Raw genomic sequence first — 21,190 nt, 5'->3', positions numbered from 1 at the left:
TCTCTATCCTCATGACCTGCCCCACAGCACTGGAGAAGTTGCAGAACTTCACTGAAGGCTGGTTCAGGACTGTGAATAAACTTTCCAGAATTGTCACAATCTCCCATAGCCACTACTCTACATGGTAGCAGGACACTTTTTGCTCCCACTTTCTCCAGTTTAAAAGCCTAACATGAAAAACCTGAAACAAAACAGAACAAAAGCCAACACTCCACCACTGCCAGCAGCAAAATCTTCACTAAACCCAAGGCTTCCTCTCTTCATGTTTCTCTTTCTGAGCAATAATGAGAAGCACACGACTGCTGGGAGTCACGTTGTTCAATGCATGACTAAAAGAGGCTCAAATTCTACAGTTAGGAGTACAGGAGAAGAACACACATAAAACGGACTAGCAAGTGGGGAAGGCAGAAATCAAGTAACAGAGAAAGTTCAGGACAGTTTTATGAGCAAATTATTAAAACAATTGCTGTGGACAAATGCAGTTCTGTGCTGCAGGCCCCAGGAGCTTTGGCTAATCTCTTTTCCAGCAGAAGGACAATCTCTCCAAATGCAGACATGGCTATTGCTGCACCCTTTGAGTGTACTGGCAAATAAAAGAGCATCTCCAAGAACCATGCTTTCTGCAAGCCAGATAGACTGGAAGTAAGTTCCGGTTTAGAAATAAAACCCTACAACATTTATTGGGGAGCAGAGGACAAGATTTATGTGGGAAAAAATATGACCATGCTTCCTGAACTCTCCATAAACCTCTTTGCTTGGATGGTGGCAGCACTAGGACGGAAGGAATAGCAAAGCAGTACCTCTTGGGGGTGATGTTCTCTTCCACTTGCAGCTCAGGAGTAGCCAGCTGTATCCCACAGGATACCCAGTGTGCATTCCCAGGCAATTCAAGCATGGGCCATGGGTTGGGTTATGAGGAGATGTGGTTGGGCAGCTTTCTGCACCAGCATGTAGCTACCCTGAGAAGTCCAGCACAGTGTGTCACAAAGCCACCAACAAAGCTGATTTCAGAAACAGTGCGAGTAAGCAAATGCTGGGGGGTTTGCTGGAAGGAAGGATCAGCTTTTTAAGGCTACTTCTGCTCAGGAAAAGGGTAATTACTTCAGCTGCCATGGAACACGAGAGAAGCATGGAATGGTGGTCCATGCGTGCAGAAAAAAGCATCACTAATACGGAGTGTTACCCTGTGACACTCAGGTAATTGTGAAACAAGCCATTTCCTTTGGGGACGTGGTCACAGGTAGCTTTTTAGTACTTGCTTGCACACAAAGGTATGAAGGACTTGGAGGAGACAGCTGAACACAGGACTCAGCTCACTAACTCACCACAGGCATCACACTCCATGACTGTATTCTTCAGGAATGTTATCTCCTTAATCTAGAAGAAAACAAGAACCATCACTTAACCAAAGGGTGAGTTTTGCTCCCACAGAAACTAGTAAGCCCCACTGTCAAACCCAGGGTGTCTCTGAGACTGCACAGCTACTGACAAAGGAACTCTTACCCAAAGTCTATGTTGCAGACTTTCTGGAACCTGAGGTGGCTTGTGCTCCCTGCTGCAAGTCACTCCCTGCTCCAGTGTTTCTCCAGGCTATCTTGGTAATACTATTCTGTCACAGATGCAGGAGACACTTGACTTGAATACACACAAACAAGTGTCACAGAGAAAGAGAAATCTACTTTATTTGGGTCTTCTACTCTAAAAGATGCTGAACTAGAGTCCAAGAGAGGTCTGCTTGATCTGCAGCCCAGACTCTGTGGCTCAGAGGGGGGCTCCCATGGGCCATTTTCGCAGATATCTGAATAATCTCTGACATTGCTTATGCCATTCTTTGTTCCAAATGCCCGTGCCATGAGGATGTTTAGAATCTGTTCATGAAAGCTCCTCCTTCCAGACTTCCTCACCTGGGATATGGAGAGGCAGAAGTAAGCATGTCAGTCCCAAGCTAATGTTTATGGAGTCTCCAGCACCTTAGAGAGCAATCCCAGCAGACTTAGCTCCTGCAAAGCCTCACTGACTGTCTGCAACCGATGCTCAGGACCAACCTTTCACACCCTGTGGACATCATTTCACTTTGACAAAAGCTCATGTCTCTGCCAGCTCCCAGGTGTAAGAGCAAGTTTCATCCTATGTTAGATACTCTCTTCCCTCCAACACAGCCCGGGGTCCTGTATTTTGAATGGTTAATGCAGAAAGAAATCTAACCCAAATCCCCAGAACATCTCCCATTAGAAGAGGCTGACAGAGCAGAGTGGAGGATTTGGAGCACTTCTAAGAAGTATCAGTGGCTCCTTTGTGCCAAAAATACTTCAGCCTTTGGCTCAGGAGAGTAGATCTGGCCTTTCATTGTTAGGCCTCTTGCCATCCTTATTGCCAACATCCCAAAATGCTGAATCAAGAAAAAGTAAGCTATAGAAAATCTTTGCACAGATTGAGCAATGATGAAGTGCCCCCTTGGCTCTCCAGTTCTATTTGCAAGTTTTGCTTATGAAGTTTTCTTGAAAGCACTGTTGAGAAAAGCCATGGATGAAAAAAACCCCCAATTAGGTGGCACAGTGAGAGAAAGAACAAATAGAAAACCTGTATGGAAAGCAGGGCTGGGCTGGAAGGGAACACTGGAAATCATTGCTTGAGGCTGCCAGGAACCATGTCTGACCTGGTTCCTAGTAAACACTGGCTGTTTATGCTGCAGCCTGAGATGTGAGGGGAGCTCAACGCAACAGATGGTTTTGCAGATCAGAGGCCGCCCAGTTTGCACTGGCACAGGGGCCTGTCTGCCATTCCAGTCCTCTGGCAGGCAGAGGCTGCTGCCCTCAGCTCCCACAGTGGGGAAAGGGAGAATGGAACCTTTTTCTGTGCTTAAAAGGGAGTGGACCAGACAAACCACCATCTCGTCGCTAAAATGGGAAAAGATCTAAGCACCCAAGAAGTTCCAAATTCCCTAAGAAACTACCAGAGCCAGAAAAGCTTAGGATTAAAACAACAAGAGGAAAGAGTGAATACAGAGCTTGTTTAGACTCCATATGACTTCCCTTTCCAGGACCCTAATAGACGGCTGAAAGGTCTCTTCCATCTTCCAAGTTTGGACTCTTTAACTGATTTCATGAGCCCACAAAACCAAGGAAAAAGTGACTTGTTTTTCCAGTTAAATGTATACCCACTGTGTGTGCGTGGCTTTTTGTTTTTCTTTTGAGTTCTTTCTGTTCTCAGCAGACAGGGTTCTAAGCAGCAGAATTTGGAATTCACATCAATCCACTTTATCTCAGAGTTACAGATCTGATTGTGAGACCACCCTCTTGATTCTGGTTTGCAGTGCAATAATTCTATTGCTCATTTCACTTCACACAAGAAGCAGCCCCCCCCAGCTGCAGAACTCAGCACATAAGGCAGAGGATTCAGAGATCTCTCTGCATATAAGGACCCAGGTCCCTTTCTCACCTACCTGCTGTCTCAGCAAGTCTCGAACTTCCATTAGCACACGGTTAGTTTCTCTCATCTCTTCCAGCATTTCTGGCCCAACTTCACCTCCTAAACAAACCAAAGTGGTTGGAAAAAACACAGAAGAGCCATTAGCAGTCCAAACCAACGGTATTATTAACTTCAGCTTAAGGTACGAGATATTATTAAGATATGAGGAGATACAGACTCCTCCGCACCAGTCTCTGGCAGTTCCTAACTAGAAGCTTGTTGGAATTAACAGAGACCTGCACACGGGGTAGAGTTTGCTCTAGATGGGGCAGACAGTGATAATCAGCCGTGCCTGGCAGGCAGGTAACAGCTACCCCTCAGCAAACAGCTTGGCCTGGCAGCCTGGCAGTTGTGGTAGCTGCTTATCTGGCACGGTCTCTGCAGTTCACACATAGGAAGGCTTTGCTGCCAAAAGCAGCAGATTAATAATTCAGTGCTGTGGAAGCTGCTATGAAGGGCACCACTGAAGTAAGTCCCTTTGCTGAGTCTATCCCAAATGTGCTGCCAAGCACTGAACGTGGAAAACCAGCACATCAGCCCTTGCCTCTCTTGTTCTCAAGGGACAGACTTTTCCTTGCTGGAGACAGGTTCTTTTTGGGTAGCGGCAGTTTCAAATTGCTCAGTAGTGGTTTTGGGACATGGAGGATCCATCTGCTCATCCAACACTGCAAAATCCTGTTTAAGCTACGCTGAACGGGATAGAAAGCATTTTACAAGGTCATTTAGGGCAGATTAACATGATTTTTCTCTCCCATCTGCTAGATTCTAGACTTGCCCAGTCCTTTGAGACATGCTCCATATCCAGTCCATACTCCAGCTTCGCTCAAGAGGAATGAATGGAAGCAGCTCATTGCTTCTAAAACTAGGTCAGTTTTAAGAAAACTTGAACCATTTGAAACCAAGTGGACACAAAGCTCAACTCTGCTATTCCCTGTCTCTTACGAGAAAGCACAACCTCATTTTGGCTTTTCTAGATGAAGCAATCCTTTAGCAGAAGTCACACCTTGCCTACAGCGCAAGCAAACCGTTAAGAAGAGACAAACAGCAGCATCTTCCACTGCGTGTTCAGGGGAAAATCAGCTGGATTTGGGGGCTGCCTCCTTCAGCATGAGGAGTTTGCCAGTGGCACAGGCAGGGTGGGAGCCCGTGCTTAGCACAACAACTCTGGCATTCCCTGTGACAAACAAGCCTGGAAGCCTCACGGGTCTACCCCACAAAGAACCAAGAGGATTCTGTGCGTATTTGCAACCCCTCCAATACATTTTGGTTTGGAAACTAAATTAAAAGTACCACAAATGTGACATTCTAAGACAGAAGGACTGAATCCAAGTGATGTTCCTTATTTTATTGAAAACAAGGAGCTTGCATATGATATCTAACTCCAGAGGGGTTGAATAAGCTCTGCAGGAAGCCTGCAGGCAGCTGCTGTTATTCCTGGGCAGAATTTTCCATCCCTTGTAGCAAGACGTAATTTAAAAGAAAAGTTTGGGGTTTTTTTAATATCCAAATTCACAATAATGATTCCACTGCCCAGGAGCAAATCCCGAAGGAAATCTAGGCACTTGCAGACATTCCCATTGCTATGCATCCTTCTCCAGGGACTCATTCTGTCTCCACAAGCACACACCTGAATCTCTGGTACACAGCCTGAGTCTGCCAGATCTCACAGATCCTCTTTGAGCTGAGCATTCCCCTATTGTAATGAAGTACATTCCTGGAAGTCAGGGCTTCCCTGAGCTCTGTGTGCACAAGTGGAGCGGATATCTAAGGATCCTGCTATAGGACATTTTGTATGATCTGATTTTTAACTTAAATCACATGTAAAATGCAGATTAATAGCAAATGTCTTTTTTAGGTCATTACAAAACACACCAAAATTTCCAGCTGCCCTTGAATAAATGTTTTCTTAAAAACCAACTTCACTGCTCTGGAGGGGAACTGAGGAAAAATCCAAGACCGAACATTTACACAGTTCAGCTTCGAGTTTCATATGAAACTACAAAATCCCTAAACATTGTTTTTAGGCTTCAGTGGTGCAGTTGAATGTTACCTCCTTCCTCATTCCCTTCTGCAAAACACACTTTTCATAGGAGTCTAGAAAACATACGAGTCCAGAAAATACAGAGATCATGAAATGACTTACCAGCCCTTCTCTGCTGACATGATGAAAAGGGGCAGGAGAGGCAGAGGAGGAAAACGAAGGCTAGAGCTGAAGTCATCTCTGAATCTCCAGGCAGTGTGGATCTATGGACTTCTCTTGCAAGGAATTTTAACCTGCAGGTTTGCCTCTGCTCCCCATTAGTGTCTGTGGTTTGCTATTTATGAAGTTGCATTCCTTCCTCTGAAGTTCTTATTCTGTGATGCTGGACGAGGGGTGGACGTCATTCCTGGCTGGCAGTGCACAGGGAATGTTACAGGAGTAAACAATATGAGAAACTCATCAGCACAGGAGCTTGAGGGGTTTTTTTTCTAAGCCCAGCTTGCACCAAAATAGGTCAGAAAATTCCAGAATTAAATGGATTCTTTTGGGATTGGGGTTTTTATTTCTTCTTCATGGACACAGGATAGACAGATGATTCATAGCTGTATCCCTGACAGGCTTTCCTTCTAAAACTGCTCGCAAGATCACAAAAGCTGTGAGACATCTGGACTTCACTAGAGCTTCAGAAAAGGCTCTTTTAACTCCCAAAAGACAGTTTCACCACTCACACTTGGGGTAGAACTATTGAGTCATCTTCCAACTCCAAAGAGGAGCTACCACATCCTATTTTGGAGAGGGATTGGGCAAATATACTAGCCCTGAAGGCTGATGTTCTTATTGCCCCCACCTAAAGGAAGGATGCAATGCAGAAGTGATGGTATGAAAGGAAGGTAGACTTTGCTGTTTCATGTCAGTAAAGCAAGGAGTTTCAATCCAGCATTTTTCGCCAGTCTCAATCCAGCATTTTCCATCAGAGGGGACAGAGCAGATTGAGAAATCCATCTACAGCAGCCAAAGAAAATCTGCCCAAAGAAAATCTTAAAGCTACTACCTCAGGGAAATCACACGTTAAAACTGTGACCTGCAGAAAAGGTTGGTCTGAAAAGCAGTGAAATTCCTGATCACACGTTCCCATTGCTTGACTGTGAGATCTGTCAGTATGGTGATCATGCAACACCCTCGGGCGCACAGTTAGGAAAGCCCCAGGAAACAGTAGCTCAGTCTCTCAAGTGTTACAGCAGCAGGATCATGGCTATTTACATACACATTTGTTTTCTCAGTTTGACCTCAGACCTCCCAGGTTCAGGAAAACCTTCCCATCCCTGTGGCTGTGCACAGCTGCTGAAGGTAACTGGGAGCAGCCCTGCAGGCACTGGGGTGTGGATGGTCACTAAAGTAAGCAAATCAATGTTGTTTGTATTACAGGAATGCTGCAGCTGACAGATTTTACATTTCTTGCACCAAGCCAATTTACACTGAAAATAAAGTTGATTTGCACGTGTTGCCTTGGTGGCACTGGTATGATTCTGCTTGTCTGGCACATGTGCCATCTCATGTCACACACAGCAAGTGACTTTCTGCTGTCAAACCACAGATAAATCAGCTTTGAGGGTTTGATGCTTGTGGTGAACTGAAGTGGCTCAGTGGGAACGCCGAACCATGGAGTTTCCCAGGTTTTAGCATTTCTGGGTGCTTCTGGACAAATTCAAACCACGGCAACTGATTATTAAAGATAAAACCTACTGGTTTTCCCAGAGATGTTCTGGGAAATATTTACAGTTTTATTTTATAGCAACAAGTGGGGAGTGAATGAAAACGCCCCATCACGCATCCCACAGAGACAGTCTCTCACCTGAAACGTTGTTAGTCGCTGCCTGTCCAGCTCATGTCTGAGGATGCTGCTGTCAGGAGGTGAGAGGCAACAGCCTCTGCAGGCTGCTCACTCCAGGACCCTGCTAGATGGCAAGCAAGGAAGCCTGTTAGGACCTGTTATGCTAGTGGAGAGTTTTAAGGGAAAAACACATTACTTCAACAGAAGCCTGATGGGTCATTAATAAAGGCCGGTTCTAGCCAACTATTCAGAAAAAAAAGTTTTTTTCAAGTGAGGAGAAGTCATAAAACTCCAGAAAGAAAGAGATGTAACTCACATGGAATGAAGAGTGGACAAGGGTCACTTGTGAGGTCACCTCAGAACCAGCTGCCATCAGGTTTGCTTTGTATGGAGAAATAAATGTGCACGTAGAATGATGAGACAATCAAAGTCCTGGTACTACAAAAAGAAATGAAAAAGGAAATATTCAGTACAAGGCAAATAAAACAGGTATGAGCAGTAATGACGTTTTCTGCTATCTATGCAAAGTATTACTCAGTGATAGCAGGACATAAAACCAAACAAAGCCACATGAAAAAACCCTTTAAAGTCATTTCTGAGAGTGTGTGACATTGGCTTGTAAAGCAGTATGACCCCAGCCAGCAAGGGATCCAGGAAGGGATCTAGCAAGGCATCCAGGAAGATCTCTTGAAGACCGTCATGAAAAGTCCTGCTTCCTCTGTACAGAGTTCCACATTCTTCTGAACACTTTCAGCTGCCCAGAACATGCCCTTTTATAATACTAAACATGGTGATCATGTTATATGTAAAATTCACTGTATTTTCTAATTTGTCTATCATTTAACATCTAAATTAACTCATCAAAACCATATTATAGAGATGTTAGATACTTTTCTTGGGTTTTACTATGGACTGAAGAAACTCAAATAATTGACATTATAAAGAAGAAATCTCCCAAGCTCCTGGAGTCACTGCAAAGGACAAAAGGAACAGAGACACCCCCTCTCTTGTGAAGAACACCTTGTGTGGACAAGCTGCAAGTCACCCAAGGATTTGGAATATTCAGGGCTACCAGCAGCAAACCTGGATCTCTTCACAGGGAAGAGAAAAAGAGAACTTGGACAATGTGGACATCCTGCAAGGACATTCCCACCTCTGTTCTCCTCTGCAAGAGAGTCACTAATAATGAAGTTATTGGCAAGGCTGGAGACTATATTGACCTGGCTCACAAGCAGCACGTGTTGCTTGTAAGTAACTCTGCAGTTAGCTGAGGTGTTCTGGCCCAAATGGAAAACTGTGAGTATGTACTTAGAAGATGCACTCAGTGAGTATGTACTTAGAAGAGTAAAGTCAGGAATGTTCCATGCTGAGAAATGACCCTCATTGCCCTCAGCAACAATCAGTGTAGAACAGCACAGTGACACAACAGTGCTTGTGCTCACTTATTCTAAATGAAATGAAGCACAGCACATTAAATCTGCATTACACCAACTTTAAATATTTGAACAAGTAAGTTGTCTGCATACTAAGGCAGTGATCAATACGTCTTGGCATTCTTCTAGAAACCCAAAGCCATTTCTCTTCAGTCTGCAACAGTTTCTGGGATCATTTCTATTCATTGACAGTAGCGAAATAACTACAAATAAATGTAGCTTGTTTCTTCAGAACTTTCTTGAGCTGAGCAAGACATGGTGTCTCCACAGGCTGAGATCATTCCTACCTTTATTTTCCTTGGACTCATTTTATACCTTTCTGTATTCAGATCTGAGGGCTAGAAATCCTTGTAAATCACCACTCTGACACAGCTTAAACACATAGTAGCAGATCAGAAAGTGTTCGGTCATGGCTTGGTTATTTCTGGGTGCCTGTTTCTGTTTAAAAAAAGACAAATTCGAAAGGAGCTGATGTATCTGAACTTGTTATTATCTGATAGGGAAACAGCTTCCACATTTGTCTATAACTTCTTAAGCATTACTGATTAAAAAAGAAGTGAGCAGCAGGTAGTGTTTGTTTGGGCTTCAGTGTGGAAGCGCTTTAGCAGTGTGCAGTGCCAGGCTAGTTACACCTTTTTTTCCTGACTGGAGTTGACATCACAAATGAAAGCAGCACACAAACAAACAAAGAAAAGAAAAGCTCATCCTAGTTTAAAGTTTAAATATTTTCCATCTCTGTGTTTTTAACTAATCTTTGCCAAGCGGAGGACAAAAGTCAGAAGGAAAAAGTTATTTGTCAGTCTTGTAAGGTCAAGTGCTAAAAATAAGTGAAAAACATCTACACTCTCCTCAATGGTATGCTGAGTAGTTTACAGTGTTTCTTATATATTTATGGTCATAAGAAACCAAATTATATAAAAGATGGTTTCAAAAAGCATCTCCTCCTTTTGTCCCCAATACAGGATCAATAGTACCAATGCACTCCTCACGAAGACATCTCTACCCTTCTCTAAAACACTTCCCGTGACAGACACTCCCCAGCCACCCCAGGCAGCCTTCCAATGCTCTATATCCCTACTGTGAAAATGTTTCCAAGGGATGCTATTTAAGCCCATTGCTTCTTATCTTATTCCCCATGGACTCAAAGAGCAGACCAGTCCCTTCTTTGAACAAGCACTAGATATTTGAAAACTTGCATTTCAATTCCATCCTTGTGCAAAAGAGCCTGGTGATGTCTGCAGCAATATAGGAAGGTGGAGATGCAAAATGATCATAGTCATTGCAAACTTGAAGTCTCAACTGAATCTTCATCAGTCAGTATTTTTGTTAACTGTCACCGGGCATAAACTATCCATGACTCAGAAGATGTATTGGCTGTTGTGGTGAACTGCTGGATTACAACTGGAGTTGGACCAACCCGACACATTTCACCCCGAGTGGATCAGTGAGAAGCCCAAATACATCAGCAGCATTATTTTGAATGCTACTGTCTAACATTTACAAACCCCAAAGGTACACACTGTGAGAAGGACAGGCATTGAAGTGTGAGGCCCAGCTTCAGCCTCCTCCTATCTTTCTATTATGTGCTTCCAGACGAAACAAAAACCTACTCTCAAAAGTTTGCAAAACACGATTTTATGGCTTGATTATGTATAAATACTTATTCATCCGTTGCTAAAACACAGCCTCAACAAACAGGATTCCTAAAGGATCTGCTTAGAGCTATCTGCAGTCCTGAAGTAACAAAGTTTAGATACTAACTAAATAACATAAAGAATAGCACCAATGCTTTATGGAAGCAGGTTTGTTATTTGACATGGACACCAAAAGCAATGAAGATGTTACACACAAAACCCAGCAGCCCAAAACAGGTAAGAACATCCCCGTCCACCTCAGTCATTGCAAGATGGAATAATCCATTACAGGTTGTGGTTTGTTACATGTTTGAAGAGTTACGGCTTGCTGCAGTCTGGTTTATGTCTCTAACTTTGACTTCCTCAGGAAAGCAAGAACTGGAGGGTGTGGGAGGCCTTTTATCAGTGCTTTTAATGGGGTTTTCATTTAATCAATGGCAAAGTGCAGTGGTGGAGAATGGAGCTTGCAAAACAAATGGAATGGCTCCATTGTGCACTGTGCTCACTTCGTTCTTGGTGTTCCCTGTCCTGCTAATGGCATTCGACTCATGTCAGCAAAGCCATTTATATGAGCTAAAAAAAGGCCACACAACTGCCTGTGGCAATAGGCAGAGTGACACCACTGGGCCATGGCCTGGTGTCACAGCAACAGGCACATTGTGACATCTCCTGGGAGGAAGCTGCTATCTTCCACCACAGCAAATGGGGCCTTCCTGGAAGGAAAGTGAGAGTCTCAGAAGGCTCAGCTTTCCTGCTCACTCCTCCACCACTATTAGGAATGTGAGGACTTTCATATTTACCACGTGAGAAGTTGGCTTTTGATGGAACATCAGTTTTCATCCTGAACATTCTCTTTGAGCTTTGAACAGAGCAGAACACAAACACCATCACACTAATACACAAAAATAGCTGCAAAATGGTTTCTCAAACAAGGCCCAGACCTGCCTTCCAGAGTCTGGGGGAGGAATCCCACAAAAAGACACAGAGGAGCCAAAAACTCATTCAAACTCTTCGTTTCATCCTGAGCTTCTAACCCTCAACCAAAAAGTAATAAGAAGTGGGAGCTGAGCAGGGGTTTTCCAACATTTTTGCTGTTGAACAGCCAATACAATAAATTTTATAAGTAAGAGACATTTGTAACAAACACAGCAAAAGGAATTGCCACCTGATGCCTTTACTACCTCCTTTGTCTTTCTTTTTTTCCATGTAATTTTGTGACTGCTGGGGTGGGGGAAAAGAAAGGTGCAAGCCTGAAAATGTCTGTGTATCACCAGGACAGGTTCTCTGCGCCTCCGGACCCGTCCTAGGAAGCTCCCAGTAAGAATCAGAAGCAGCTCCTCGCCCACAAGGTTTTTTGTTTCTTGGTCTAATGAGACTCCCAACAAGATAAACCACCTGGAGCAGCCATGAGAAAGCTGAATGGCCTGACTTGTCATTGCCACATTACTCCTGAGGAAGAAAGAATCCTCTCCACAGACATGGAACTGAGTCATTCAGAAGCTCAGCAGCTTCCGCTCAGTCACACCATGCAAATAAATTGAACCTGGAAGCCCAAAGCTCCTGCCAGCACTGTAATAACTAAACCATCTTGCTTCTCTGAAGAAGGGGAACCTTCCCTGACAGACGCTGGCAGGGAAAAGCACATGCACATTCATCTGAACTAAGGGATACTACATATTGTCTGGGCAGCCTTACCACCACTGCAAGAATCTTCCTGGAAGCGCCATATCCTGCCCACACTGGCTGAGAGAACAGCACACGATGTTGTAGGAACTCTTGAGGAGCATCAGCAAGAAAAGCTGGACTTTTACAAGAGAAGAAAATATCCAACAACTATAGTCCTGCAACAAAGACAAAGTGTCTAAGCGCACAGTAAGACCACCACAGTTCAGTTTCACCAGAGATGTGATACTACCAAGGAACAGCAAGAGACAAGGCCAGTTGACATGCTGGTGACAAAGCCACAATATAGGTCCAAGGTCTATCCAGAGACAGGGCTATAGGATCACCCTGAACTGTCCTTCATTTCAAATACAGTCCAGAACTTCCCAGTGGCTTCCTGAGTTTTGACAAGCTGATTTGCTGTCTCTAGAAAGGTCGCAGCACTTTCAAATGTTCCACACTCCCAGGTCCCACATGGATAATCCCACCCCTTCCAAGATGCCTGAGACCTTGTGTCAACATGATCCTGTCTGAAGAGAAGACACCTGGAACTAAAATGTTTTTTACACGAGGGCAGGAGGCCAACCAAAGGGCCCACATTTCCATCAGCCCTCAGTCAGTTTTGCTTTACCTCTCACTTCAGCCTGCAAAGACAAACTGTGACAGATTGGAAGGCCAAGGGGCTGAAAAGCAGTGGCACATTGGGATGAAGAAGAGCTGTCTCCCATCCTCCCCTTCCTCCCCAGCAGCTCGCTGTAATGAGCCTTACAGATGGGGTGGTCAATGCTGCCAGAGCCTCTTCTCCCACCACCACCCTGCTCAGCACTGTTCCCCAGCATATGTTGTAATCACACCCCCAGAGGGTTGTTAAAACCCTACAGGAAACAGCTCACATTTTTTCCTTTACTATTCATGCCATTTTCTGTTCTGGACAATAAAGAGTTCTAACACTGGATTAAGCAAATTTGCAACAATGGGCTCCTATTGCTCCAGCAGCCAGCGGGAGCTCGGACTTGTCGGGAGACCTGGGAATAATTAACTGAATTGTACTGGAAAAAAGGAGAAGACTGGCGGCTGTTTTGACTAAGAGAGCTGCAAGCTGGTGTGATGGTTAAGCCATCACGTCTTGCTGGGAATTATTGTTGGGAGTATCATTAATGCTTAGAGCATGCAGGTTTTGTCAGTACAACTGCTTTGGCTGTGGTCTCCTTTTTTGGTTTTTGCTACTAAAAGACACCTCCCAGCGCCATAATGACAATAACACAGTTTTCCTGGTTGCTCAGGATGCACTAAGTCACTTCCCAAAACTCTTCGGGATGGCAAACCTTACAGACTAACCTTTTTCTAAGCAGACTGGTTTTCCTTTTCTCCTAAATGATGTATATAATTCATCTCCGTGGTCAAACCTTCTTATTGAGTAATCCAGGGGTCTTCAGCAAGAGTGTAAACAGGAATTGTGTCATTGCAGAAGGGACTGGAAGTGCTCAGTGCTCTGAGATCACACATGTAGGTGGGCAGACGGTACTTTTAATAGCCTAGGGATTCTCTTAGGGAGCATTGACTGGGTTTTGAGCATGTACCAAGAGTTTTTAATTCAAAAGAAACATTTGGCATTGACCCCTTCGGAGGCAGAGCACTGAACCCAAGGGAGCCTGGAGATGTGCTTGGATCCTGCTGGAGCTGTCTTCACCCGATTAGTTCAGTAGCTACACACAAATGCACACACTGTGTATGAATAATACTATTTCTGTATCATATATACAAGCATTACACAGATGAGTATTTGCTGGCCTCAAATTACTGCCTTCTAGCCACAAGTTGGCACATGCCATCAGCCTTCTGACAGGCAGCTTCAGAGAAAAAAAGATCATTTCCACCGTTCCTTTCAGCAAGGAAGATCCCAGGGAACCTGACAATCTCTTCATACCTAATACCACCAGAACATAGACACCTCTGGGACAGAGAGCACAGCCAAATACATAACAGAGTGCAGAACAGCAGGAAAAAAGGGAAACATTTGGCTTGGGACTCCAGAGAAAACCTTGCTTTGTGTAGAGCAAGCCAAGGAATGGTTAGCAGCCATTCACAGGAGACAGATCTGCTCTTGCTATGGTCACAGCCCAAAGACCCACAGAGAAAACCTGAACCTCACAGTTTATTCTGCTCAGAAGTATGAAGTGGTAAGTTACCTTTCCCAACAAGCTGGATCAGTAGCCCTAATAACCATGTTCTGACAGACCACAAAGCTGCCCTTTCTGTGGCCATCTCAAGGGACCATGAAGAAATTTTCCATGCCAGATGTTATATTAAGCAAACCTGTTCAGGTCTCCTTGATACACACAGCAGAAAGCTGTAGCTTTTTAATAAGTGTTGATTCAAGATTAATGATAGTTCTCCTGACACTTCCTCTCCCACCGGCTGCAACAGGGGCTGGTTCTTTTCTTCCCATTTGCTCTTTTTCACACAACTGTTCCATAGCAATTACCTCTCCTGCTTACATTTAAAAAAGAAAACACACCCGAAACCAGAAGGAAGATCTCTGGTGTGATTTAACAGCTGGAAAGAAGCAAAACCAGCACCAAGCAATCAGGTCTTCTCAGGACACCAGTGATCAAAAGACCACTGTTGAGGTAGTCTGTAGAAACATACTTTGCAGTCAGCTGCTTGCAGGAGCCATAAAGCTTTTCAGTGGTAAAAATGAGAGTTAACTTGTACGAAGAGGAAGAGAGGATAGATCGCTCTGTATTAATCCTCCCCTCACATCTCCCCCAGCTATGCGGATGCTGAAAGCATTAGGTCAGAAGTCTGAGCATTGCTTTCTCCAAACTCAACTCTTCAAAATACCCAGTGAGAAAGAGAAAGGAGGAAAAGAAGTCAGTCACTATACACAACACTCTATGCCTCACACACTTTAGTTTTGGTTATGAGCAGTTCAACACTTGCATACAAGGCAAATGGAGGGGCAAGCCGTTAGGAACTACAATGAAAATTCTTCAAGTGTAGGTGCTTTCTTCAACTGCTGTGGAATCAGGATGACTGGGAGACTCACCGAGGGCACAAATAGAGGGATATGGGAAGGACCAGTAGCCTGTCAAAGCTGTTCTCTAAAGTGGTCTTATTATCCACTTGTAAAATGAGAATCTTGAAGATGAAAAAAGAAAATGGGGTTATTATTATAGCAGAGCCTCAGTATTCCATAGAAATCCTTCTTCCTCTTGTGATGGTTGCAGAGCAGAACATTGTCTCGATCTTTATTGCTTATACCCGACTTCAGCTGAGTAAGAACTTTGGTTAGATTTTGAGCAAACAAGAACAAACCCTCTTCTTGGAAACTGTCCTTTAAGCCTTCATTAATTGTTCCCAAAACCTCGACCACAAAAAGATGCCAGTTCCTCAAGCCTGAGCAGAGAATGACAAACTCAGTACCTTGTAGACAGAGCTCGTTTTAGCACAAGGCAGTGTAGCCTCCACAGCGCTGTCCCCCTTCAGTGCCTGCCTGAGGTGCTGCACAGACTTTTCTGTCAGACAATTAGGGCTGTCACAGGAATGAAGAGACAAAGATGTTTGCAGGGCCCACGCTCTGGGGGTGGGAAGGACAGGTATCGTCCTCAGAAGCAGCAGCACTTTGTCTCTCTCAAAAGAGAGATCTCATCCAATATGAAGATGACTTGTCAAACAGAAATAACAGCACAGAGCCAGGCAGCTGAGCCCTCACTCACGTCTGGTTAAGTAACAAGTGAAATACTCAGCTTTTCTCCTGCAGAAGGGTCTCCCCACTTGGGTGCACAGCACACAGCTATGACTAAAAAACGTTATCCGGGCGGCAGCTTCCACAACGCTGAAGGGAACTACGCTGCCTCATCCTGACTACTAGGAAGTTACTAACAGGTGCAAGCCAAAAGAACCAATTCAAGAGGCCTATGAGCCTTAAGGTAAACAGCTGCATCTGTGAAACCGCTTGTTTCACCAGCCTCAAGGATCGTGGAAGCAAAGGAGCCACGTGCTTTCCCTGCTCACGCTGTCAGCCCGTCTCACCATACATCTCTTTTCACATAACATTTTCTTTTCTTAAGCCTTGAGACATTCTGGATTATTGGCTTCATCCAAAAATTGGGCTTCTTTGTACAGCATTTAGAAACTCAGAGGAAAATTCGACATCATGCAGACTCTGAGCTGTTGGGTTTTTCACCCCTAGAGATGGAAAAACGGCACATACAGACTGAGGAGCTGGGGGAAGCTCTACAGCAAGATCCAGTCTGGAGACTGGTCCAAACCTCTGGAGTTTTCAAGAAAATATCAGACCAGAAATCTCACAGGAATGAGCTGGCTCTGGAGAATTCTGGCAATTCCTTCTCCTGACCCCACCCAAAGCTGAAAAACAGCCACAAAAGCAAATCTTTTCCACACTATTTTTCAGTATCACGGTCTGTGTAAAGAGTCAGAGTCAATCCCTGCTTCACCTAAACGGCTCTTCCCATCCAAAGCTTGCAAGGACACACATCGGCTGAATTGTGACAGTCATAGCATTGCTCTGATTTTAATTCCACATGGAAACTCGAAGTTTGATCCTCTGTGTTTCTGCAACGCTTCCTTTGCTAAAGGCCAATTGCTCTTGGCTACCACAGAGGCAGTTTCTTCCATCAACCTTTCCTCAAGCCAAAGCTCTCTGGGTGTAAGCAGCGCTGAGCTCCTGAGACAATGACTGCCAGAGAAATACCCATCATGAGGGTGGAATCCGAGAGCTCTCCCTAAGCCGCAGCTGCCTTGTCTCTCCTTGACATCTTTTCAGTCTTTGAATGCTTCCTGCACAAGCCATTCCACCCTTCAACACTTCTTCCAGGAAAGCACACACAATTCCAGGAACCCCACGCCTCAGGTGAATAAATAGCAATGACAAAAGCAACTTTCTACTGGCAAGGCAGGAGCCAATGTTGAAACTTTGAGTCTCTATACACAGATGCAGTAAAGGCTCCCATGAAGGCCAATATTTCCCAAGGAAATCAAATATCAATGCATGGTTTGGACAGGAGATCTTCTGGAAAGAGTAATGAATGTGTCTAACCCTGTACACTCAGCAAAATCTGATCTCACAGCCTGAGATCATTTGCTGGCTTCAAGTCACATCTGGGAGTTACTCCTACCACAGTGGGAAGAGAAGTTGTTTCTAGGGATATCAGAGTTCCACTTCTAAACCTCCCTATAAACCAGGAGCTTTTGCCATTTAGCACTGCAGGTGCCCCCTCCCTTCCTTTCTGTTGTTTTTTTTTTTGCCAGATGAGATTTGTGGTGGCCTCTAGTGGGATATGGAACAAATGATATTAAAGGGAAAAAAGGAGCAAGGCATGTGCTGCCTCCCACCAGCTGACCAGGCCTTTGGCTGTTCATCAGTGGGAGTTTGTTTCAAGCTATCCACACCTGCCAGGAAAGGGTTGATCTCCATATCCTGAGCCACCAATCCAGACCACGTGCACCACCAGGATGGGCCATCCTCTAAAGAAAAACCTCCAACACCACAGCTTTTAAATGCCATTTTTGATGTTTCCTGATGTTCGTCAAGTCCACAGGAATAATCTCCCTTGTCTTGTTTCAGCCCTTCTGCTTCCTCAGTCAAGGAGGTGGATGCAGGTTGTGACTGGATTTGTTTTGAGCCCCATGAGAAGAGCTCAGGATCGGGCTGGGATCATAGCAATCATTCTGGCTGTTTCGGTGCTCCAGCTAGCCCAAGATCTGACTTCAAGACACATGGGCTGATCGTGAGTGAATACACTACTTACTACAGTTCTAATACCTTCCTCCCCTCCGTTCCCTAGTAAGCCCTCATGCTCACAAAAAATACTGGGTTATTTATCCTGCCACTCGTCAGGATTATTCTAATCTGGCTTTTCCATCATGACCTTGCATGCTTTGGACTTTCCACAAGCTCTTTATTACACTGCACAACTTCTGCTGTAGAAGTTCTTCTGCACCTTGGCCAGTGGCCCTGCGTTGCTCTTGATCCAAAGGAGTTCATTGCCCAATGTTTAATGTTGCTTTTTTGTTTAAATGACATCATTACTAAAGTGCTATTTCGAATTATTGCTCTCCAGACCTTCTTCATATCCTTTTGCAATCACCTCTTCCAGCAAAGTCACATACTAACCTGCTGCCAGAGTGGTGGTCTCATCTGTTAGTATCTTGTCTGAGACTGGAACGCCACTTACTCGCTTCTCATTAGACTTTTGCTCTGTCTTCATACTGTAGCTGGAAAAAAAAAGGCCGTAGGATCTAGTTCAACATTTCATTTTCTTAATAACATTTGCTAACAACTACATAAAAAATGTCTGTGTTCTGAGTTTCCTCCATATGACATAAGCCTCATGGATCTCTGGGCCAGAATTGAAAAGCTGTTTGAAAACTTTTGTTTGATCATAAATCAAGCCAAATAATTACCTTTTTAGTAAAACCAGCCCCAGTTCAGAGTTTCCAGCCTCCACGATGGGTCCATAGTGCTGCCATGGGTCTTGTTCAGGGGCCAGGAATTCGCACAGACTCCGCTTTCATCACAGCACCTGTAGCAGCTTCTGCAATGTGACTCTCCAATGGCGCCAGTTGATAATTGCTGGTCTGCATGAGTCCAGAGGGAACAGCCTGGAAGGACTCCTTATCTCTCCATCTCTTCATAGCTCTTCCAGCACCCTTCCATTTATTTACTGGCTGTCACACTGGCTGCCTTCCCCAGTGGGAACTCTGCCTCCTTACACAGTGCACAGAAAGCCGAAAGCAAAGGCTCGCTGGGCAGTTAATTTGGGAGTGCTGGTGAAAGCCTGGTAGATCGGACCCAGAGAAGGTCCTGAGGTGTTGCCATCAGGGTGCTGCTGCTACCAAGGGAGGTCAGTGGGTCCTAAATAATCCAGTCTGAGGAAGCCTCAGTAACCAGCACCACCAGGCTGGGGTGGGAGAATCACTCCACCTCTGCCCTGGCTTAGCAGCTGAGGAGCAGGCAACGAAACCATACAGTGACAGGGAAACTACTAGCAAAGGAACTCCATGAAACACTCCTTAACAACAGCTCGATAGTGGGAAACCTCATTTCACGCAAGTAGGGGCAAATCCACTGTATTTTAAGCTCACAGTGTTTAGGAAGTAGGTATAATCAACAGAAACCTCCACTCTCAGGAGTACACTGTCCAGATCTTTTCATATGCCATTTGAAGAAACTCCACCAGTGGCCTGGGTACATTTCCAAGGAACTCCTGACTTCTGGGAAGGCATTACAAAGCTGCTCTGTAACCATTCATGACCTGTTGCTCAGTACTGGCTTGGTTCCTCCTCAAATCCACAACATTCTGCAAAGAAAACATTCTTTCCACTTCAAGCAAGCTTCTCCATCCTGAAACCAGTCTGGTTCAGGCACCCAAGCTCTTCCTGCCCTGCACTCACCCCAGACATCAGAAATAAAGGCTTTCTAATGGAAGGGCTTCCATGACAGCAAAACAACTGCAACACCTAATCCATTTGGTCTTCTCAATTCTAGATCTGGTTTTCCTTCAGGCAAGAAATAAAGGCAATTAACAGAAGCAACTGTTCATATTACTAACCTTGCCCGTAGCTGCCACTATGAAAGTGCTTACACTCAATGTTTTGTGAACCTTTAATATCTGCAATGAAAAGAGAAGGCCTCGCTGGCAAATGCTGCATTTCACATCAAAAGGACCTGAGATGTCCATAAAAAAGCCAGACGGAATAATTCTTGAGAGCTGGAGACCTGAAAATCAAATGGTTCATGTTCCAGGACAAGGACCTTCATGGATGCAGGTGTTTAGTCCAGCAGGAGTCTGAACCACTCCTGTAAGTCATGTAGCCACATTATATGGCTGAACACACATTCTTACATGTGTGTTTAGATACCCCCCAGCAAAACCCAAAGGGCAATACACCTCATTATGGGATGGCTTGCATTATTCCATTTTCAAACGAGTGCCAAATAAACAGACCTCTCCCACAGCAGGAAGAAGGAATTACTTGGAAGGATTCACTTTCTATGTAGAGAATGCAAGTATGTTATTCACTTAAAGAAAAAGCAAAGAAAAAGGCAGGGTGGGACTCCAAAAATACTGGTTTTCGAGTGATTTGTTCTCTTAAGATACTCTTTATGAAAACAACCTCCTATTTAACCCTGTGCGTGCCACCTTCCCCCAAGGTTAAAAACATGTCTGTAAAGCAGGAATGCTTTGAGAAGAAAGCAAGCTTCCACCACATCAGAAGTTGTGTTGCTAAAACTTAAAAAGTATTTATAAATTTAAATGAGCCTCCAGGGACAACCTGAAAACTCGCCACTCTCCTATTTTCCCCACCAAACCAGAGGGAGGAACACCACTCCATGAGATCCAAACACACATCAAACCCTTTGTGAAGCACTGGATTTTACATTACACTGAAATAACCTCGCTGCTTCTCCATCTGCCCAGGAGAACTGCCAGAAATTAAAACAAAGGAACATGTACACTCTTTGTAGTCAATCAAGGGCTTCAATAGCTGGTTTTACGCTCAGATACAACGACATCTGTTTTGAAGAAGCCCCGTTTAAAGAAACCTTGATGCCCCTTTAGAAACTGAGGATTTTTAACAAGTCTGCTCCTTCCAGAACTCCTACTCAAGACAGATTTAATAGGTAACAGATACTCTTAAATATATTCTTGAATGTATCCACCAATTCCAGCGATTTTATTTCTTGGATTTTAGAAACCATGCCTTTTTGCTAGCATGGTTTGCTTTTAACTTCTGTGGCCAGTTAAAGAGATCACTTCATACAGTACTTTTGCAACCAGAAACCTTCAGAACGCCAGAAGCTCTGTTCATAAAAAGACTTTTCCCCTACATGAGTTCCTTGAATTCTGAGTCTGTGCTAACGTGGCATTGTTTAGGATGAACATACACTTCAGCTGTTTTCAAGGAGTGGGTGTTAGAAAGGATTTGAATACATTTTGGAGGGAAGGATTTCAAATTTTATACTGAAATAAAGTAGTTTTAATTAGTATTTTAATATTAAATTACCTTTTCACAGTTTATTGGCCTTTTAGTATCCACTTAACTTAGACAGTGAAAGAAAACTGGTTTATAGCACAGAGTTTATAGGTAGTTTCATTTACTGGCTTTCATCTCGTATCAGTTTATGTCACTCATCACCATAATATCTAAGTAC

The 21,190-nt window shown here is 44.2% G+C and overlaps 1 protein-coding gene across 2 annotated transcripts in view; it reads right to left on the bottom strand.

Annotated features, from left to right (window-relative positions):
- The window catches only part of COMP (cartilage oligomeric matrix protein), a 35,273-nt gene that overhangs the window by 9,766 nt on the left and 4,317 nt on the right, over nt 1-21,190 (bottom strand). Inside the window, exons 3-10 of one of the 2 annotated variants that reach the window (XM_030509708.1) lie at nt 18,439-19,753; nt 18,149-18,249; nt 12,043-12,188; nt 7,597-7,718; nt 7,302-7,435; nt 5,612-5,859; nt 3,443-3,528; nt 1,326-1,377 (exon numbers count right to left, since the gene is read on the bottom strand). In XM_030509708.1, the coding sequence (XP_030365568.1) occupies nt 1,326-1,377; nt 3,443-3,528; nt 5,612-5,687 (214 nt within the window). In that variant the 5' untranslated portion in view covers nt 5,688-5,859; nt 7,302-7,435; nt 7,597-7,718; ... (1 more) ...; nt 18,149-18,249; nt 18,439-19,753. Of the gene's footprint in view, nt 1-1,325; nt 1,378-1,503; nt 1,636-3,442; nt 3,529-5,611; nt 5,860-7,301; nt 7,436-7,596; nt 7,719-12,042; nt 12,189-18,148; nt 18,250-18,438; nt 19,754-21,190 lie in introns of those variants that run through there. The other variant, XM_030509709.1, reaches the window with a different exon arrangement.

Source organism: Strigops habroptila, chromosome 20, assembly GCF_004027225.2.
Source record: "Strigops habroptila isolate Jane chromosome 20, bStrHab1.2.pri, whole genome shotgun sequence".
NCBI classification, from domain to species: Eukaryota; Metazoa; Chordata; class Aves; order Psittaciformes; family Psittacidae; genus Strigops; species Strigops habroptila.
This window is presented reverse-complemented; position numbering and strand designations above follow the sequence as displayed.